The sequence below is a fragment of the Bathycoccus prasinos genome (genome assembly GCF_002220235.1).
Source record: "Bathycoccus prasinos genomic : Chromosome_3".
Classification (NCBI taxonomy): Eukaryota; Viridiplantae; Chlorophyta; class Mamiellophyceae; order Mamiellales; family Bathycoccaceae; genus Bathycoccus; species Bathycoccus prasinos.
This window is the reverse complement of record NC_024006.1, coordinates 870,636-885,953: the sequence shown is the minus strand read 5'-3', so window position 1 is coordinate 885,953 and position 15,318 is coordinate 870,636. Positions and strand designations below refer to the sequence as shown.

The 15,318-nt window shown below is 47.8% G+C and overlaps 8 protein-coding genes across 8 annotated transcripts; 3 read left to right on the top strand and 5 right to left on the bottom strand.

Annotated features, from left to right (window-relative positions):
• Window positions 1-62: 62 nt before the first annotated feature.
• Bathy03g04720 (hypothetical protein) lies at window positions 63-3,116 on the top strand (the record flags this gene model as incomplete). The annotated part of the gene is made up of 1 exon (XM_007514224.1): window positions 63-3,116. The coding sequence occupies one exon, from the start codon at window positions 63-65 to the stop codon at window positions 3,114-3,116; it is 3,054 nt and encodes a 1,017-aa protein (XP_007514286.1).
• Window positions 3,117-3,208: 92 nt separating this feature from the next.
• On the bottom strand, window positions 3,209-4,324 carry Bathy03g04710 (jmjC domain-containing protein 8; the record flags this gene model as incomplete). Its single annotated transcript, XM_007514326.1, has 1 exon — window positions 3,209-4,324. One exon carries the CDS (start codon window positions 4,322-4,324, stop codon window positions 3,209-3,211), a length of 1,116 nt encoding a protein of 371 aa, XP_007514388.1.
• A 200-nt stretch (window positions 4,325-4,524) lies between these two features.
• Window positions 4,525-6,699, top strand: Bathy03g04700 (predicted protein; the record flags this gene model as incomplete). Its single annotated transcript, XM_007513868.1, has 1 exon — window positions 4,525-6,699. The coding sequence occupies one exon, from the start codon at window positions 4,525-4,527 to the stop codon at window positions 6,697-6,699; it is 2,175 nt and encodes a 724-aa protein (XP_007513930.1).
• Window positions 6,700-6,782: 83 nt separating this feature from the next.
• Bathy03g04690 (predicted protein) lies at window positions 6,783-7,817 on the bottom strand (the record flags this gene model as incomplete). Its single annotated transcript, XM_007514068.1, has 1 exon — window positions 6,783-7,817. The coding sequence occupies one exon, from the start codon at window positions 7,815-7,817 to the stop codon at window positions 6,783-6,785; it is 1,035 nt and encodes a 344-aa protein (XP_007514130.1).
• Window positions 7,818-8,195: 378 nt separating this feature from the next.
• Bathy03g04680 (40S ribosomal protein S16) lies at window positions 8,196-8,654 on the bottom strand (the record flags this gene model as incomplete). Its single annotated transcript, XM_007513831.1, has 1 exon — window positions 8,196-8,654. The coding sequence occupies one exon, from the start codon at window positions 8,652-8,654 to the stop codon at window positions 8,196-8,198; it is 459 nt and encodes a 152-aa protein (XP_007513893.1).
• A 490-nt stretch (window positions 8,655-9,144) lies between these two features.
• On the bottom strand, window positions 9,145-10,962 carry Bathy03g04670 (predicted protein; the record flags this gene model as incomplete). Its single annotated transcript, XM_007514059.1, has 1 exon — window positions 9,145-10,962. One exon carries the CDS (start codon window positions 10,960-10,962, stop codon window positions 9,145-9,147), a length of 1,818 nt encoding a protein of 605 aa, XP_007514121.1.
• Window positions 10,963-11,135: 173 nt separating this feature from the next.
• Window positions 11,136-12,242, bottom strand: Bathy03g04660 (uroporphyrin-III C-methyltransferase; the record flags this gene model as incomplete). Its single annotated transcript, XM_007514295.1, has 1 exon — window positions 11,136-12,242. One exon carries the CDS (start codon window positions 12,240-12,242, stop codon window positions 11,136-11,138), a length of 1,107 nt encoding a protein of 368 aa, XP_007514357.1.
• Window positions 12,243-12,361: 119 nt separating this feature from the next.
• Window positions 12,362-14,531, top strand: Bathy03g04650 (DEAD/DEAH box helicase domain-containing protein; the record flags this gene model as incomplete). Its single annotated transcript, XM_007514071.1, has 2 exons — window positions 12,362-14,260; window positions 14,292-14,531. 2 exons carry the CDS (start codon window positions 12,362-12,364, stop codon window positions 14,529-14,531), a joined length of 2,139 nt encoding a protein of 712 aa, XP_007514133.1.
• Between the last annotated feature and the right edge of the window lie 787 nt (window positions 14,532-15,318).

Sequence of the window (15,318 nt, the reverse complement as noted above, 5' to 3'; positions counted from 1 at the left end):
TTTTTCGAACAAAAACGTTTTTTTTTATTTTTAGATATTCTCTCGTTTTCTTTTCCTCACAGATGGACTCCTCTTTACGCGCGGTGACGGTCGAAACGCCGTCGGTCCAAGAACAAGAATATATCGATGACGATGCGATTAAACGTCTGTCGACGTCTCGAGGCAGGAGATCGGTGACTTTCGCCGACGCGTCCACGCAAGGTGGTTTCGAAGACCAAAGAGTGAATAATGCGATGCAACTCGAAGAAAAAACCGTTGACGACCACGACGAGAAACAAAAGAGTAAGAGAAACGCGATGAATACCATGTCGTCGTTTACGAGGAGAGCGTTGGGGTCGCGCGCGTCCATGGTGGAAATCACAACCGGAGGAGAAAGAGGAGGAGAAGAAGAGGAGGACCTCAAGAGAGAGAAAAAAGAACGAGAGCATCAAAAACTTTCCTCCTCTTCCTCCTATTATTCCCAATCTCACTTTTCCTCCTGGCGCACGTTTCGGAGACGAGGGAAAGAAGTCTGTCGAAAGATTCTGGATAACAAATGTACTTCTATCTTTATGACTCTGGCGACTATTTGGGCGTTGTTCGGCGACGACGTGCGAGTGTTGGCCTTTCCGATGGAGTACGACGAGATTTTTGTCGGCGTCGCGATCGCGTTGATTGTTTTGTTCGCGCTGGAGACGACCATGTCGTGTTTTGCAAAAGGCAAAAAGTATGTTTTTGGTTTTTACTTTTGGTTGGACGTCGTCGCGTGTTTGTCTCTGTTTATGGACGTGCCCGAGTTCATGGCATTCGTCGGCATGGATCCGTGCGAAGGAACGGATTCGTACGGCACCGGTCTGGAAGGCGAAGCGTACGACGAGAGATACGGGACGAAATCGGAGAATTCTGGTGATATCGCCAGAGCAGGTAGAGCATCGAGAGCGGGGACGAGAGCAGGAAGACTCGTTCGCGTCGTTCGATTGATTCGAGTCGTAAAGTTGTACTCTTCTTTGCAACAGAAGAAAAACGCAGAAGCGCAAAAGGAGCGACGGGCTTCAATCGCTCGAAGTTCTATGATTTCATCTGCGTCGTCAATTTCGTCATCAATTCACAATCAAGACATTCGGGAAGAAATGTTGCAGGTGCGTAAATCATCCGTGCAATCGTTAGAGTCTGTGAACTCTTCGTCTACTGGAGTTAGCGCAAAAGGAAGTGGTGGTGATTTCGAGACGCCCCTGGTGAAGAAGAACTCGCTGACGCAAGCGGAAGAGTTTGACGACATGTCCGACGACGATTTGGAGCAATCGAGAGTCGGAGAGCGACTTTCCGAGCTCTCAACGAGACGCGTGATAATTGGTGTTCTATTGATGTTATTCATGATGCCTATCTTTGCGGCAGATTTCTTCGATGCCGGCGAAACGAACACTCTGATCGACGGCGGCTTGAAAATCGTCCACGACTCGGCGCGATTCGACCCCAACGACGACCAAGCGAGACTTGGATTTTTTCAAGCTCTGAATCGATATTACGAAGATACGGGCGAAAAAATGTATCGATTGGTCATCAACGGCACCTCCTACGAACAAAATGGGAACTTTTCCAACTCTATCGGAGCCTTGAATGACGATGACCCGTTGTCGTATTTATATTTGAATCTTTCCGGTGTTCAATATCCGAAACTGAGGTGCGAGGCGTTTGAGTTCGCCATGTACTCTGGTGACGGCGAAAACGAACAGTACGATAAGCTCTCCTTCGCGTTCTTTGACGTGTCGAAAGTTTACAAGTTGCAGTCCGTGTTGAACATTGCAAAAACAATCTTCGTGTGCATCGTCTTGCTCCTTGGCGCGCTCTTATTCTCTAAAGACGCTAACGTGTTAGTCTTGCGACCAATCGAACGCATGGTTTTAAAAGTTCAAGCCATGGCAGCCAATCCGCTGACGAAATTTTCTATCCGGCCACACGACGACGAATTAGAATCTGAAGGCGAGCAGCTGGAAACGCGAATGCTCGAAAATAGTATCGCGCGAATCTGTTCGTTATTATCGGTCGGTTTCGGCGAGGCTGGGACGGAAGTCATCGCGGAAAATATGAAGAGAGGCGGCGAGATTAATCCGATGATTCCGGGACGGAAAGTCGTCGCTATTTTCGGCTTTTGCGACATTCGCCAATTCACAGATTCCACGGAAGTTTTGCAAGAAGAAGTCATGGAATACGTAAACACGATCGGTAAAATCGTGCACATGGAGGCGCACTTACACGGAGGCAGCGCGAACAAAAATATCGGCGACGCGTTCCTTCTCGTGTGGAAGTTTCCTCCGAATATAACAACACGAGACGTCGAGTTAGCGAGCGAAGGACTGTTGAAGGACGAAGAGAAGCTCTTTGTTTTGGAGCAAATCGCCGACGGTGCTTTAGTGAGCTTCTTAGCCGTCATGGCTGGTTTACGACGAAGCGCGAAACTTTCCTCGTATAAATCGAACAAGAAGCTGAATAAACGCATGCCGAATTTCCAAACGCAAATGGGTTTTGGATTACACGTCGGATGGGCCATTGAAGGCGCGATTGGCTCGGAATACAAAGTCGATGCGAGTTATTTATCACCGAACGTAAACATTTCTGCGCGTTTAGAGGCGGCGACAAAACAATTTAAAACGCCTCTGTTGTTCACCGGTCAGTTTGCGAACATTTTATCCGAGAGCACGAGAACGAAATGCCGACAAATAGACCACGTGACGGTGAAAGGTTCGGAGCAGCCGTTGAAATTATACACGTGCGACGTGGATGTAGAGGCAATTCCTGTGCCGACGCAAGAAGAGATTTTATCTGGCCGCTCTTACGAAGACGAAACGAATTCGTTCCAACTCTACGAGAATCCTTTCTTGGAACATCCGGACGTCGCGCTCATGCGAAAACGCGTTTCGAAGGAGTTTTTGACCGATTTCGAACGTGCGTTTCAAAAATACGAACGCGGCGAATGGAACGAAGCGAGGAATTTGCTTCAAAAAATAAAAAAAAGAGTTTCGCATAACGGAGAAGAGATTGAAGATGGACCTACGAAGAGTCTTTTGGCCGTCATGGAACGAACAAACTATCGAGCGCCGAACGATTGGAGCGGTTTCCGAGCACTCACGGAAAAGTAAAGGATTTTTAAATAAAAGAAAGGTCGTGTCACTATATTTATTACTACTTATTTCCTATTTCCTATCGCTACTACTGTTAACACCCACTAATATTAGTAGTTGACGAAGGAGCTTATGAATACGCTTTCATCCAAATTTAATGTAGCATGCCACCATCTATCGGGAAAATATACGGCTTGATTCGGGTGAACCACGCACGCGAGCACTTTCTTCTCGTTTCCGTATTTATCCACATCGATGCCGTTCTTATTCTTCTTCTTATTATTTTCGTTTTTACCGTTCATGTTCATGGTCTTCATCTTAAACTTCGCCTTATTCCCGTTGGCTTTGAATCGCATCGCCGCTCTCGCCGCCGTTTCGTTCCCGTTAAATACCGGTTCAAACATCGGCGGGGACAGAAACCATTTTTTCCTTCCGTAAATACTTTCCGACCATCCCGGTCCGTGGATGTGGTACGGCACTCCAGACAACGGCCCTCCCACGCCGTACGAATACGCCACCGACGCATTATCCGGCACGTATTTCTTCCCAATCAATGACGTCCTCTTAAACGAAGGGAAAAAATCGCCAAACGCGTCGTGGTCGTTATCGCCGAACCAGTACCAAATCTTATCCGCTCTTTGATGCAATTGGACTGGTTTCAAATACTTTCCTCTTTCGTCCAAATAGTCCTTTAACTTGACCTCTTTTTTCTCGTAGCTAAACGTGTTCGCGGAGGATAAAACAATCGTTTTCTCGCCGTGCGTTTTCAAGACATTTTCCTTCCTATTCATCTCGTAAAAAAAATCACTCTCCCTCTCGTTTTTCTCTTCTTCATCATCGAATTTTGTGTCGAACGTCACGACGACTGGTTTCTTCTCTCGGTATTTTCGATTAAATTTTGCCAAGGAAAGGTCTCGGATGTGACATCGATCGATCGTGCATTCGTTTTCCTCTTTTTCTTCGTGCGCCGGAACGGCGTACCGTTTCCACCCTCCTCCTCCTCCTTTCCCGTCCTCGGGGTCGAAGACATCATCATCGATTTCCCGAACGTAAAACGCGTCTCTCTCGTTGTGCTCGACGTACCAGACGAGAAGAAAGAGACACAGCGTTAAAAGAATCAAAACTAAACTTTTTCGTCGTCTTCTCTGCTCTCGTTGTTGTTCCTTCTTGCGTTTTTCGTGTTTGTTGTCCCATATGTCGTCATCGTCTAACATCTGAGTCGACATCTTCTCATCGCAGAAGAAAAGTTCGTTACAAAAACAGCCGCTCTTTTGTGTGGATTTTTAAACAACAACAGAGAAGAAAGGAATATTTTCTCACACGCATGATGACGACGACGAACGACCGAAGAAGAAGAACGAGCGCCTCAGTAGTTTCCTCCTCTGAAAGCCGTTTTCCACGCGCGTTGGTGTTGGCGCTTTTTATGATGCGTGGTGGTGTTTCTGGCTTTGAAACCGTGGACGAAAGCGTGGACGAAATCATCGTCGGAAGAAGGACGTCGTTCTATTCGAGACCGGAATACGCGTCAGCACCGGTCGAGTTGGAACCAACGCGAAGAAGAATACAAAGAAGTGAAAGAAGACGTTTGATCGCTTTTGCTGATGAACGAGAAGAAGATGAAACCCATTTAAAACCAGAGCAAGTGCACTTGTCGATATCCGGAGACGAGGAAGTCACCGTCGTGTGGACGACGAGAGAGCCTTTAGAGGAAGACTTTGAAGTGAGATACGCGTGCGCGAAGAGAAACTCTGAAGACGAAGAGGAGAAAGATGTGATTGACAGAGTGGTCTCTTCGAAGACGCAAACAACGTGGCATATAGGTAAAGTTTTCGAGTCGTCTTCGTACACGCAGCAGATGTGTTTGGCGTCGGCGACGAGTTTAACCGCGCCGAGTATGGGCGGGCCGAAAACGCCGGTGAAGAGAGACGTTTTAGCGAAGCTGGCGAATACGTCGAGTTGGGCGGATAGAGATGCGTCGAATTATAACGTCGTGAATAGTTTTAAAGACGTCGTGCCGGATGCGTGGTTCACGATGGAGAAACCGTGGGAAAAGACGGTGTGTTTGGGGTACGCAAACGCCAACGGCGGGTGGTATCGAAGTCCGTTTATACACAAAGCGAAGATTAAAGATTTCAATAAGGAAAGAGGCTTTGATGCGTGCGTGTATGTGTTACCGCACGACGAGGATGAGAATGGAGAAACAAAGTACAGATCGTTTAAGAAACGCGGCAGTAGTAATACCAACGAAGGAGAAACAATACTCTCCGTCATGGGAGATACCGGACAAACCGAAGTGACGAAGAAAGTTTTTCAGCACGTGAAAGACGTGGTGAAACCGCACGCAGTGATTCATACCGGTGATGTATCCTACGCCGATGGTTTCGCGCCTAGATGGGATTCCTTTGCTGAGTTATCTGAAGCGTTGTTTAGTTCGGTTCCAGTCGTCATCGCGAGCGGGAATCACGACGTCGTGAATAACGGCGCAGAATATACGGCTTTTGAGAAACGCTACGAGACACCTTGGAGACGAAGTGCCTCGTATTCCAAAAATTTCTGGTCCTTCAACGTCGGTAAGGCGCACGTCGTGCACATTGATTCTTACTCTTCCGTCTCGACACAAATGTTCGATGGCGCCGTAGCTGATACATTTCAAACATGGCTCGAGAACGATTTAGCGCGAGTAAATAGAAAACAGACGCCTTGGATTATCGCCGTCTTTCACGCGCCGTGGTATAATTCCAACTCTGCGCATTACAAAGAGAATGAACCGCAACGTCTGAAGTACGAACAGATTTTATACAAATTTGGCGTCGATGTTGCCTTGAATGGGCACGTGCACAGTTACGAGCGTTCTTATCCAGTATATAACAATCAACGCGACGAGTGCGGCATAACGCACATAGTAGTCGGCGACGGAGGAAACTACGAAGGACCATACGGCTCGAGCTGGATGACTCCGCAACCGTCCTGGTCGGCATTTCGCGAAGGTTCTTTCGGCGCGGGTTCTTTAATCGTGCACAACGATACGCACATGAGTTGGAAATGGGAAAGAAACGCGTGCGTTCATCCAGATGGCACCACAGATTTGAATCATACGTACTGGTCGATGCGCGATGGCGAGTCGGCTTCGAGTTGTCGAACAGATCAAGATAAGAGCGAGAACCCTTATGTAGCAGTTGATATGCACGTGTTCGTCAAGAATGAAAACAAATGCGAGACTAGGAAAATGGGAACCGGGATTGGTGGTGAAAAGTTGACGTTTACTGAGATTGACGACGAGGAAGGGGGAGTCGCATCAAGCAGTAACGACCAGTATCGGATTCAATCGCTCACGGTCGCGCTCGCGTTATCGCTCGTATGTTTAGGAAGCACGTGCTACGCGCTATGGAAAACAACGCAAGCATTAAAGCGCGCCAGATTTGCGGTCAGCGTACGCGCGGTACACAGGACAACATTCGACGACGAGGATGAAGAAGAAAATGGAGTGGAACTGAATGTGAGCAATTCGTTTCACGCCGCTCAAGACGTCGACGAAGGCGACGAAGTGCTTCTTTTTCCAGGAGGGCAAAATCGAATTACGAGCAGTTCAAATGTGATGTGAGCATCACGTAATAGTTGGTAGTTGTAGTTGTAGCAGTGATATATATTTAATAGAACATACTAGTATGCATATACAGACGGGTATTACTCGTAATCATCTCCCCAATCTTCGACGACGTCTCTTTGTTTTCTGTGGTTCTGTTTCCCGTATTCTCCTCCTCCTCTTCCTTCGCGTCTTCGTCCTCCTCTTTCAAAGCCTTCCTTTTCCGCTTGTCTATTCCTCGCGTCTCGGTGTCTTTGACTCCTCGCCCCGTCTCTTTTCTCTTTGAACCAATTCACAATCTTACTCGCCGGTAATTTCGTCGCGTCTCTGATTCCTTGAATCGTCGCGTCGTCCGGGTAATGGTTCCCGGTTTCCCATATTTTCTCCAACGTCGCCACGTTTGAAGCGCCTAGTCTCGTTTTCTTAAATCCTTTGTACGCCGGCATCCCACCTGGACCCCCGTCTTTTTTCCCTTTGTTGACCGGCGCTTTCACGTCGTGCAATTTGTCTCTCCTCACCGTTTCTTTCGCTCTGTTCGATAACAACCCGACGACTTCATCTTCGTCTATATCTTCGTTTCGAAACTGTTCCTGCGGATACTTCTCTGCCAACTCTTTTTGTCTGTGTTGGTTCTCTTTCATCCACGCCGTCACGTCTCGTCTCTCCAATCCTAAATCGTTCGCTAATTCGTTCAATCGAAACGTCCTTCTCCCGCCGGCTAACGCTCGTTCCAACGTTGCCACTTTATGCGGTGGGATGATGATTTTTTTGTTTCTGTCTGCAATCACGACGGCTTCTTTATCGAACTGCTCGAGCAAATCGGACCATTTCTCTTCCTCTTCTTCGTCATCTTCTCGTTCTTCGTCGTTATGAGACGCAAACGTTCTCGTCGGTCTTCTTCTGTTTATGCGCGTGTTGTTATGAATGTAAAAATTGTTTCCGCGAGGAGGCTGATGATTTTCTCGCCGACACGAAGTGAAACGACTTTTAAAACTCCCACCCGATGTGGTGGTGCTCACGGTGGCAACGACGACTGCTTTTGCTCGTCGAAAAGAGGACGAAGAGGAGGAGTACGAACACGACGAGGACGAGGAGGAGGAGAAGAAGCAGCACGACCGTCTCATTAACAGCGCCATGATGTTCTGAAGAGATTGAAAAGTGAAGAAAAAAGCCAACAACGAATAACAGCTTCCCACAACAACAAACAACAAAGAGAGAGAGGCAGAGAGAGCGCTGGAAAAAAGAGACAGAGTGGTGGGGCTATTGGAGGACGAAACGACTAAAACGACTGTTCCACCAAGAAGCGTGGTTGTGCCTGCTGGTCTGCGCAAACCCGTTTTTACGCGGGGTCGATGATGATGAATACAACACATCTTTCTCTTCTTCTTTCGTCTTCGTCCAAAACACCGTGTGAATAGTTGCGTTTTATATTAATATTTTGGTTCTCTCTATGATTGCTAAGGTTCAAATTCTACTTACTCTCGTACGCGTAAACATACACACGTGCGCATATATTAACGGTACGACTTTTGGAATCTCGCTCTCGCACCACGACCACCCGCCTTCTTCGGTTCCATTCTTCTCGGATCGGCGACCAACATCGTTCTGTCAAACTGCAACAACGCGTCTTTCAACTCCTTCTTCGTCGCCTCATCGACGTACTTTTGAGTGTACGCCACTAACCCTTTCGCAATCGCTTGTCTCACGGCGTACATTTGTGAAACGTGACCACCACCCTTCACGCGAACGCGGATGTCAACGTTGGCAAACTTCTCCTTGCCCAACAAGAGCACCGGCTCCAAAGCTTTAGTTCTGAGTAATTCCGTCTTCTCGAGCTCGATGGGCGACCCATTCAAGCGCAAGAGACCTTTCCCTTGTTTGACGTGCGCGACGGCAACGGCAGTTTTTCTGTTTGTTTGTTTGAAAAGGTAAACGGGTAGAAAAGAAAAGAAAACGCGCGATGGTAAGTTCATAGTTCGAATGCGATGGTCGCGTGTGCGTTTAAAACGAGACGAATTCTCGCGCGCATCGTCCTTTCCACCTTTTCCGCCTACAAAAGGCGGAGCCTTTCTGCGTTGTAAAAATGAGATGATGCGCGCGAAAAGGTGGTTTCACCACCATTCGCGAACGACAAAATGCGTCTCGAACGATTCGATTCGATTCAGCTACTAATAGTATACACGTACTTGCGTCCGAAAGTTTGCACGGATTGCGAAGACATCTTTCCTGTGTGTCGAGTGCGTGCTAGTATGTGATGACATTTTCAACCTCCGACCCTACTTTTTTCTTTTTTTTCCTTCCTCTCGTTTTGGGCTTGTTTTTTGGGCAGCTGTTTGGTTTCTGCAAAAGCAAAAAATACACGAGCACAGTACACGATCGTAAAAATACTACTACTACTACTACTCACACAACATACTCTCACATCATCACAAATCTATCAATCTATCAAAAGGTATCTATCAATCAATACACGGGCGCGAGATGCGTCTCAATGAACCAAGAAATTTTATCCGCCAGCGAGGACGAGGTAAACGTAGTAGTGGTGATATCGTTCACTTCACTCGTCGTCTTCGTCGTCGTCGTCGCGAAAGAAAAACACGTTCCGTCGTAAAACTCCTCCGCCAACCTACCGACGAGCTCGTCAAATTCTTCTCGATCGATTTCCCCGGCGTCCTCGCCGAGGACTTCTTTCTGACTCAATCCGAAACAGCGCTGGATGACGAGAAACTTTACGTGAACTCCTGGTTGCGAACGCGCGACGTGAGCGACCATATCTTTGACTAATCCGACGAGTTCGTTCAAATCGATCGTTCGCAGACCGGCGGCTCCGATAGAAGTCGAGGTTCCAATCGCGGCGTATTTTTCAAACACGTGCGTGATTAAAGTTTCGTTCTTCTCTAGAACTTTACGAACTCGCTTCGCTCGCATGCGGCTACGAAAAGGCTCGACATCGACGAATTTCGCGCGAGGAATGATGCGTTCTTTCATAAATCTCGCCAGAGTTTCCGATAACATTTCGTTCTTAAACTTCTTCGGACGCAAAGCTTTCGCGAGTCTGAGAATACCGACACAAAATTCCGTGATAACTAAAGATCTATCAGAGTTGGTCGTCGTGTCTGCGTTTTTCACCTTCCGCCCCGAGGCATCGGTAATCCAGTTCAATCGAATAAAGAGCAGTTCGGCGCTACTTTTGAGCATCTTTTTATTATTTCCATCCACTGAGTTTGCCCCGATTAAATCGCAATCTTTCAAAAACGCGAACCAATCGTTTAGCGTCATCGAGCCGAGCTCTGCGGCGCCGATATTTTCGTCGAACGGTTTCGTCAAAAGCGCGTAATGCTTGAAAATCAATCGCGCGGAAATGTACGCGCGTCTCAATTCCAACTCTAAACTTTTAATCGCGTTTCTTTGTGTTTCTTTATTCATCATGTCTTTCGATTCGTGCGCGATATCTTTCCAAGTCGTTTTAAACTCATACTGTAGCTCCTTCTCGAAGATTTTTTTCCGCGTTTCCTCGTCTTCTTCGCCTTCGTCGCTATCGGAGGACTCCGCGCTTTCTTCGTCCTTGCATCCCTCGTCCCCGCAATCTCCATCAGCTGCGGTAGTTAGAGCAGCCATTCTCGCTGCCTTTTCCTCCTCTTTTCGCTTTCGCCGTTCCTCTCGTTTACTCTTTGCTTTTTGAAACGCGTCTCTCGCCGCGCGTTTCCTCCGTTCGCGTAATAATTCTATGCACTCGTAATACCGTTCCACGTTTTCTCTCGGCGACACCGGATTAGATTTCAACATGTTCACCGCTTCTTTGGCTCTTCGAGTCACCAACGGTTCTCTTTCGTCGTCGTCGTCGTCGTCATCCAACGACATTGTTGTCGCGTTTTTTTCTTCTTCGATTTTTTTCTCCACCTCCTTCTCAACGGCGTGGTCGACGACGACGACGTTTTCGACGACGCTCTTCTTCTTTTTCTTCTTTTCCTTCGACTCATCGAGCTCGCGCTTCTTTTCGCGTCGTCGTCGCGTGTCCACTTTCGCTTTCGCTTTCGAGCTCCATTTCGAAGTACACTTCTTTCCTTTGTTTTCTTCTTCTTTTTTTCTCGTCGAATTCACTGGCGACGAAAGCGCCGCTGGTGTCTTCGTCGCGCGAAGTTGGCGAAGAAAATCGTTCGTTCTGTTTTTACGTTCGGCGAAAACGCGGAGCTGTCGAGCTCGCGGGGCGAAATTTGAGTCGCTGCACAGTCTTTCTGTTGAACCGTGATGATTTTCATCGTCAAAGTCGTCGTCGTGCATCCTTCCGCGAGGAAGAGTAAACGTACTTTTGCGTAGTATTATTAGTATAAAGTGTGCGCCTTTCGTGTATTTTTAAATCAAAGTTTTTTCATCAAAAATAAATAAAAAGCTAAAAATATCACGCGAGAGAGACGACTGAGACTACTACTACGAGATCTTCTTCTTCTCTTTCATCACAAGTAAACGTTACGCTCGTGCAAGGTGGCGGATTTGCAAATCTCTCCGACGATGAAAACGCACGGACTTAACTTTTCGCCTTCGGTTTTCTCGACGATATCGCCGAGCGTACCTAACCATCGTTTTTCTTTCGCGCCGTCTACGTCTCTGACCACGGCGCACGGCGTGCTTTTCGTTCTCTTGGAAGACGCGGTCGCTTTGCTACCTCTACTCTTCGTCGTCGCGGCTGCTTGTTCGCTACCAAACGTTGGGTTCATTAAAAGCGCGTCCACTACGCTCGCGATGTTCTTTCCGCCCATGAATACGACGACCGTATCTACGTCGGCTAAATCTCTAAACGCGTCTGGGTTTGTTTTCGCGTCGTGGCCGGAAATACACGCGAAGTGTTTCCCACCTCGCATGGTTTCCGTGAGCGGCATTCCTACCGCGGCTGCGCTTGCGACTAAACTCGAGACTCCCGGGACAATCTCGTACTTTATCTTTGCTCGCTTCAGCGCTTCTATTTCGTTTCCTAGTCTACCGAATATAGTCGGGTCTCCGCCTTTCAACCGGACGACGTGTTTATATCTCCCGCTCGCCGACAACTCCACCAACAAACTGTTAATCTCCGCTTGCGACGTGTTCTTTTCCGCTCTCCCGCCTCTCTTACCGACGTATATTTTCTTACACTTCTGTCCGCACAGAGATAAAGTTTCCTCGCTATCGACGCCTAAATCGTCGTAAATGACCACATCCGCGGATTTCAAGATGTTCGCCGCGCGGATGGTTAAGTTTTGTATAGAACCCGTCCCAACGCCCGCGCCGACGATGAACACTCTCGCGTCCACTTTTACAAACGGAGTTTGAGAATTCGGAGAATTTGGAGAAGGAGAAGGAGGAGGAGGAGGAGTTTTATCACTTTTTCTCGAATTCGTCTTTGACGTCGTTGATGACGACGACGATGATGATGATGATGATGATGATGATGATGAGATTGATGATGATCCTCGTCTGTTGTTTCTTCTTCTGTTATCGCTGCTACTACTCCTACTGCTACTATTCCTACGACGACTGCTTGGACAGCACGCGCAACACCACTCAACACTCGCTGCTGTCGTCGTCATGTTCCCCTGAGACAGACGGGTGAGAACTGGAGAATTCTTTTTGGCGTCTACCCAATTGTCGACACTAATTTACACACACGACACGCGCGAGTCTATATAATAATAAGAGCAGCGATAAGATGACGACGATTCAGACGACGATGCTTAATACTACTAATAATACTAGTAAAAGTTGTTTTGGTGGGTATTGTTGCTCTTTTTCTTCTCGATGTCGTGGTCATCATCATCACGACCAAAATCATCATCATCGGAGGAGGAGGAGGCGGAGAGAATGCGCCGTCGTCACGAGAACAACGAGAACAACAATAAACGCCTCGTCTTCCTTTTCTTCCTCGTCTTCCTCGTCTTCGCGACGCGAACACAAAGAACAACGACAACAACAACAACAACAACAGTTTTTGACGGCGAAGCAGAGAGAGAAAATCAAACTCCGGAAACGAGAAGAGAGGGAGTTTTTCTTAAAGGAAGTAGAAGCGGCGAAGACTGGCGGGGAGGTCTTGAGTGGCGCGAGAAGTCACGGGAGATGTTTACCAGACCAAGAGAGCGAGTTATTTCCGAGAGAAACAGTCGAGAACGAGCGACGAGATTTGTTTACGACGTACGACGACGTGGAGGTAAAGGTAGATTCAGAGTCCACCACGATATCGTCGCCAACTGCCGTTCGACGCTTGAGCGAGTCGTCTTTGGCCGTGCACGACAAAGCGGTTGTCACCAACGTGGAGAAGAGAATGGGGCTCACCGAATTGACGCCGATACAAAAACACGCGATACCGTTAGCGATGAGCGGATTAGATCTAGTGTGTTCCGCGCACACTGGGAGTGGGAAAACGCTCGCTTTTGCGATACCGGCTGTTGAAATTGCTTTGAAGAGGAAAGCGGAGAAAAGAGAGAGTGCGGCGATGACGACTTCAACATCATCGAACGAGGAGGAACGGGACAATACTGATGCAACGACAAAAACGATAGCGACAATATCGACACCGTGTCAACCTTCGGTGGTTATATTAGCACCAACTCGCGAACTCGCGCGACAAATTTACTTGGACGTGCGCAAAGTGTGTTTCGATACCGGTCTCCGAGTCGCGTGCGCGCACGGAGGAGAAAATTGTAAGCCACAGCTCGAACACATCGCATTTGGACCGGAAATTCTGGTGTGCACGCCAGGACGTTTGCTCGATTTTTGCGACGACGAATACGTTGACTTGCGTGAAGTTCGACTGTTAGTATTGGACGAAGCCGACCGCATGCTGGATCTTGGATTTGAACCGCAACTGAGAGATTTGTTGGGCAACCGGGGCAAGATTCCAACGGAAGAGAATGGACGACAAACGCTTTTGTTTTCCGCAACGTTTTCACCGAAAGTGCTCACTTTGGCCTCTAAATACACGCGCCCGTCGCCGTATCGCGCGAGGATATCTGTTGGACGCGTTGGTGCGTTGGCTCGCGGCGTGACGCAAAAACTGGTAGAAGTCGTCAAAACAAACGCTACGGATGAGAAGGAACCGAAGGAGTATAAATTCCCGTTACTTCTCGAGGCCATAGAAAGTAGAAATAAAAGTGACGAAAAAACGATGGTGTTTTGCAAACAAGTGAAAACGGCAATTTGGCTCAAGGAACGTTTATCGTCCATGTCATCGTCGTCGTCGGATTCGGATTCGGATTTAAAGAAAAAAATTACAGTCGAAGCGCTACACGGAGATTTGACGCAAGGCGCGAGAGTCCGAACGTTAGAAGCTTTTCGAGATGGGAAAATATCGTTATTAGTTGCCACGGACGTTGCTTCGAGAGGTTTGGATATTCCTCTCGTCGAGCACGTGATTAATTTCGACTTGCCGACGGATAAACGAGACTTTGAAGAGTACGTCCATCGATTGGGAAGAACCGCTCGAGCCGGGAAGAAAGGAACATCGACGAGCTTATACGTGGCTGGATTTGAAGACGAGGTTGGAAACGGGCCAATCTATAAACAATTAAGAAATGCTTTCATGGAGTCCGGAGAGAGTTTGCCGGATTGGTTCGTGAATCACTCGGATGGTAACGCGGATGAAGCAAAACGAACGCAACAGCTCAAAGAACGGGAGCAACGACGACGACAAGGAGGACGACAAGACGTGCCATTCGAGAGAACAAGGAGAAGAGAACAAGGTGGTAGATTTGGTGGTAGTAGTAGTAGAAGTAGCAATAGGAGCAGCAATAGGAGTAGTAGTAGTAGCAGCAGCAGTAGTAGTAGCAGTGGTAGCGGTGAGAGTGAGGAGAGAAGGCGAAGATACGAACGCGGCGAATGATTAAGTTTTTAATGCAAGTTTACGCTAGTACATTTCCCTTTCCCCACTACCCATTCTTATTACCGTCTTCATCGAGACTCTGTAACTTCCTCGCCATCGCCACGTCCGCCTCTATCTTCTTCCTCCTCTCCTCTTCCGTCATCGGTTTCACTCCGTTTTCAATCCAAGGAACCATCGATCCATCTTCTCGTTTACAGACCACTTTATTCGTCTGCTCTTTCTCCCCGCAGTTTGCGCACTCCATCCCAACGTCGCCACCTTTAGGCAAAGCGACACATCCACAGTTGAAACACACGATGGCTGCTTGTCCCATGCGATTATTCTGTTTCCCATCCGGTCCTTCTTTCAAGATTGTCTTAAACCGTTCGACGCATCGGTGTAAGTTGGTTACGTTTTTCAACATGTGTAATTGACCGAATAACTCGGCGACGTTGTGTAAGTTCGAGGGAAAGTTCGCGTCTCCAATTTCGTCCGCTTTCCGTTCGACTTTGAAATTCGCGTAGCTGGTATCGAATTCGAGTTGGACTTTTGCCCCTTCCGGCATTTGTTCGAACGATACCACATTCGGTGCTGTTGGTGGCGATGCCATCGAAAACTCTGTTGCACTACTCATGTCAAACCTGCAAACCCCCCACGTTTTTACGAGCTCTTCGCGAAGAGCAAAAAAAAAACAAAAATCATCTCTCACTCACTTCCTCTTCATTTCGAAGAATATAAAAACACACAACACGAAAGAAAGAAAATAATATATGATGAACATCACGCTGAACACGGTGTTGAAAATCAACACG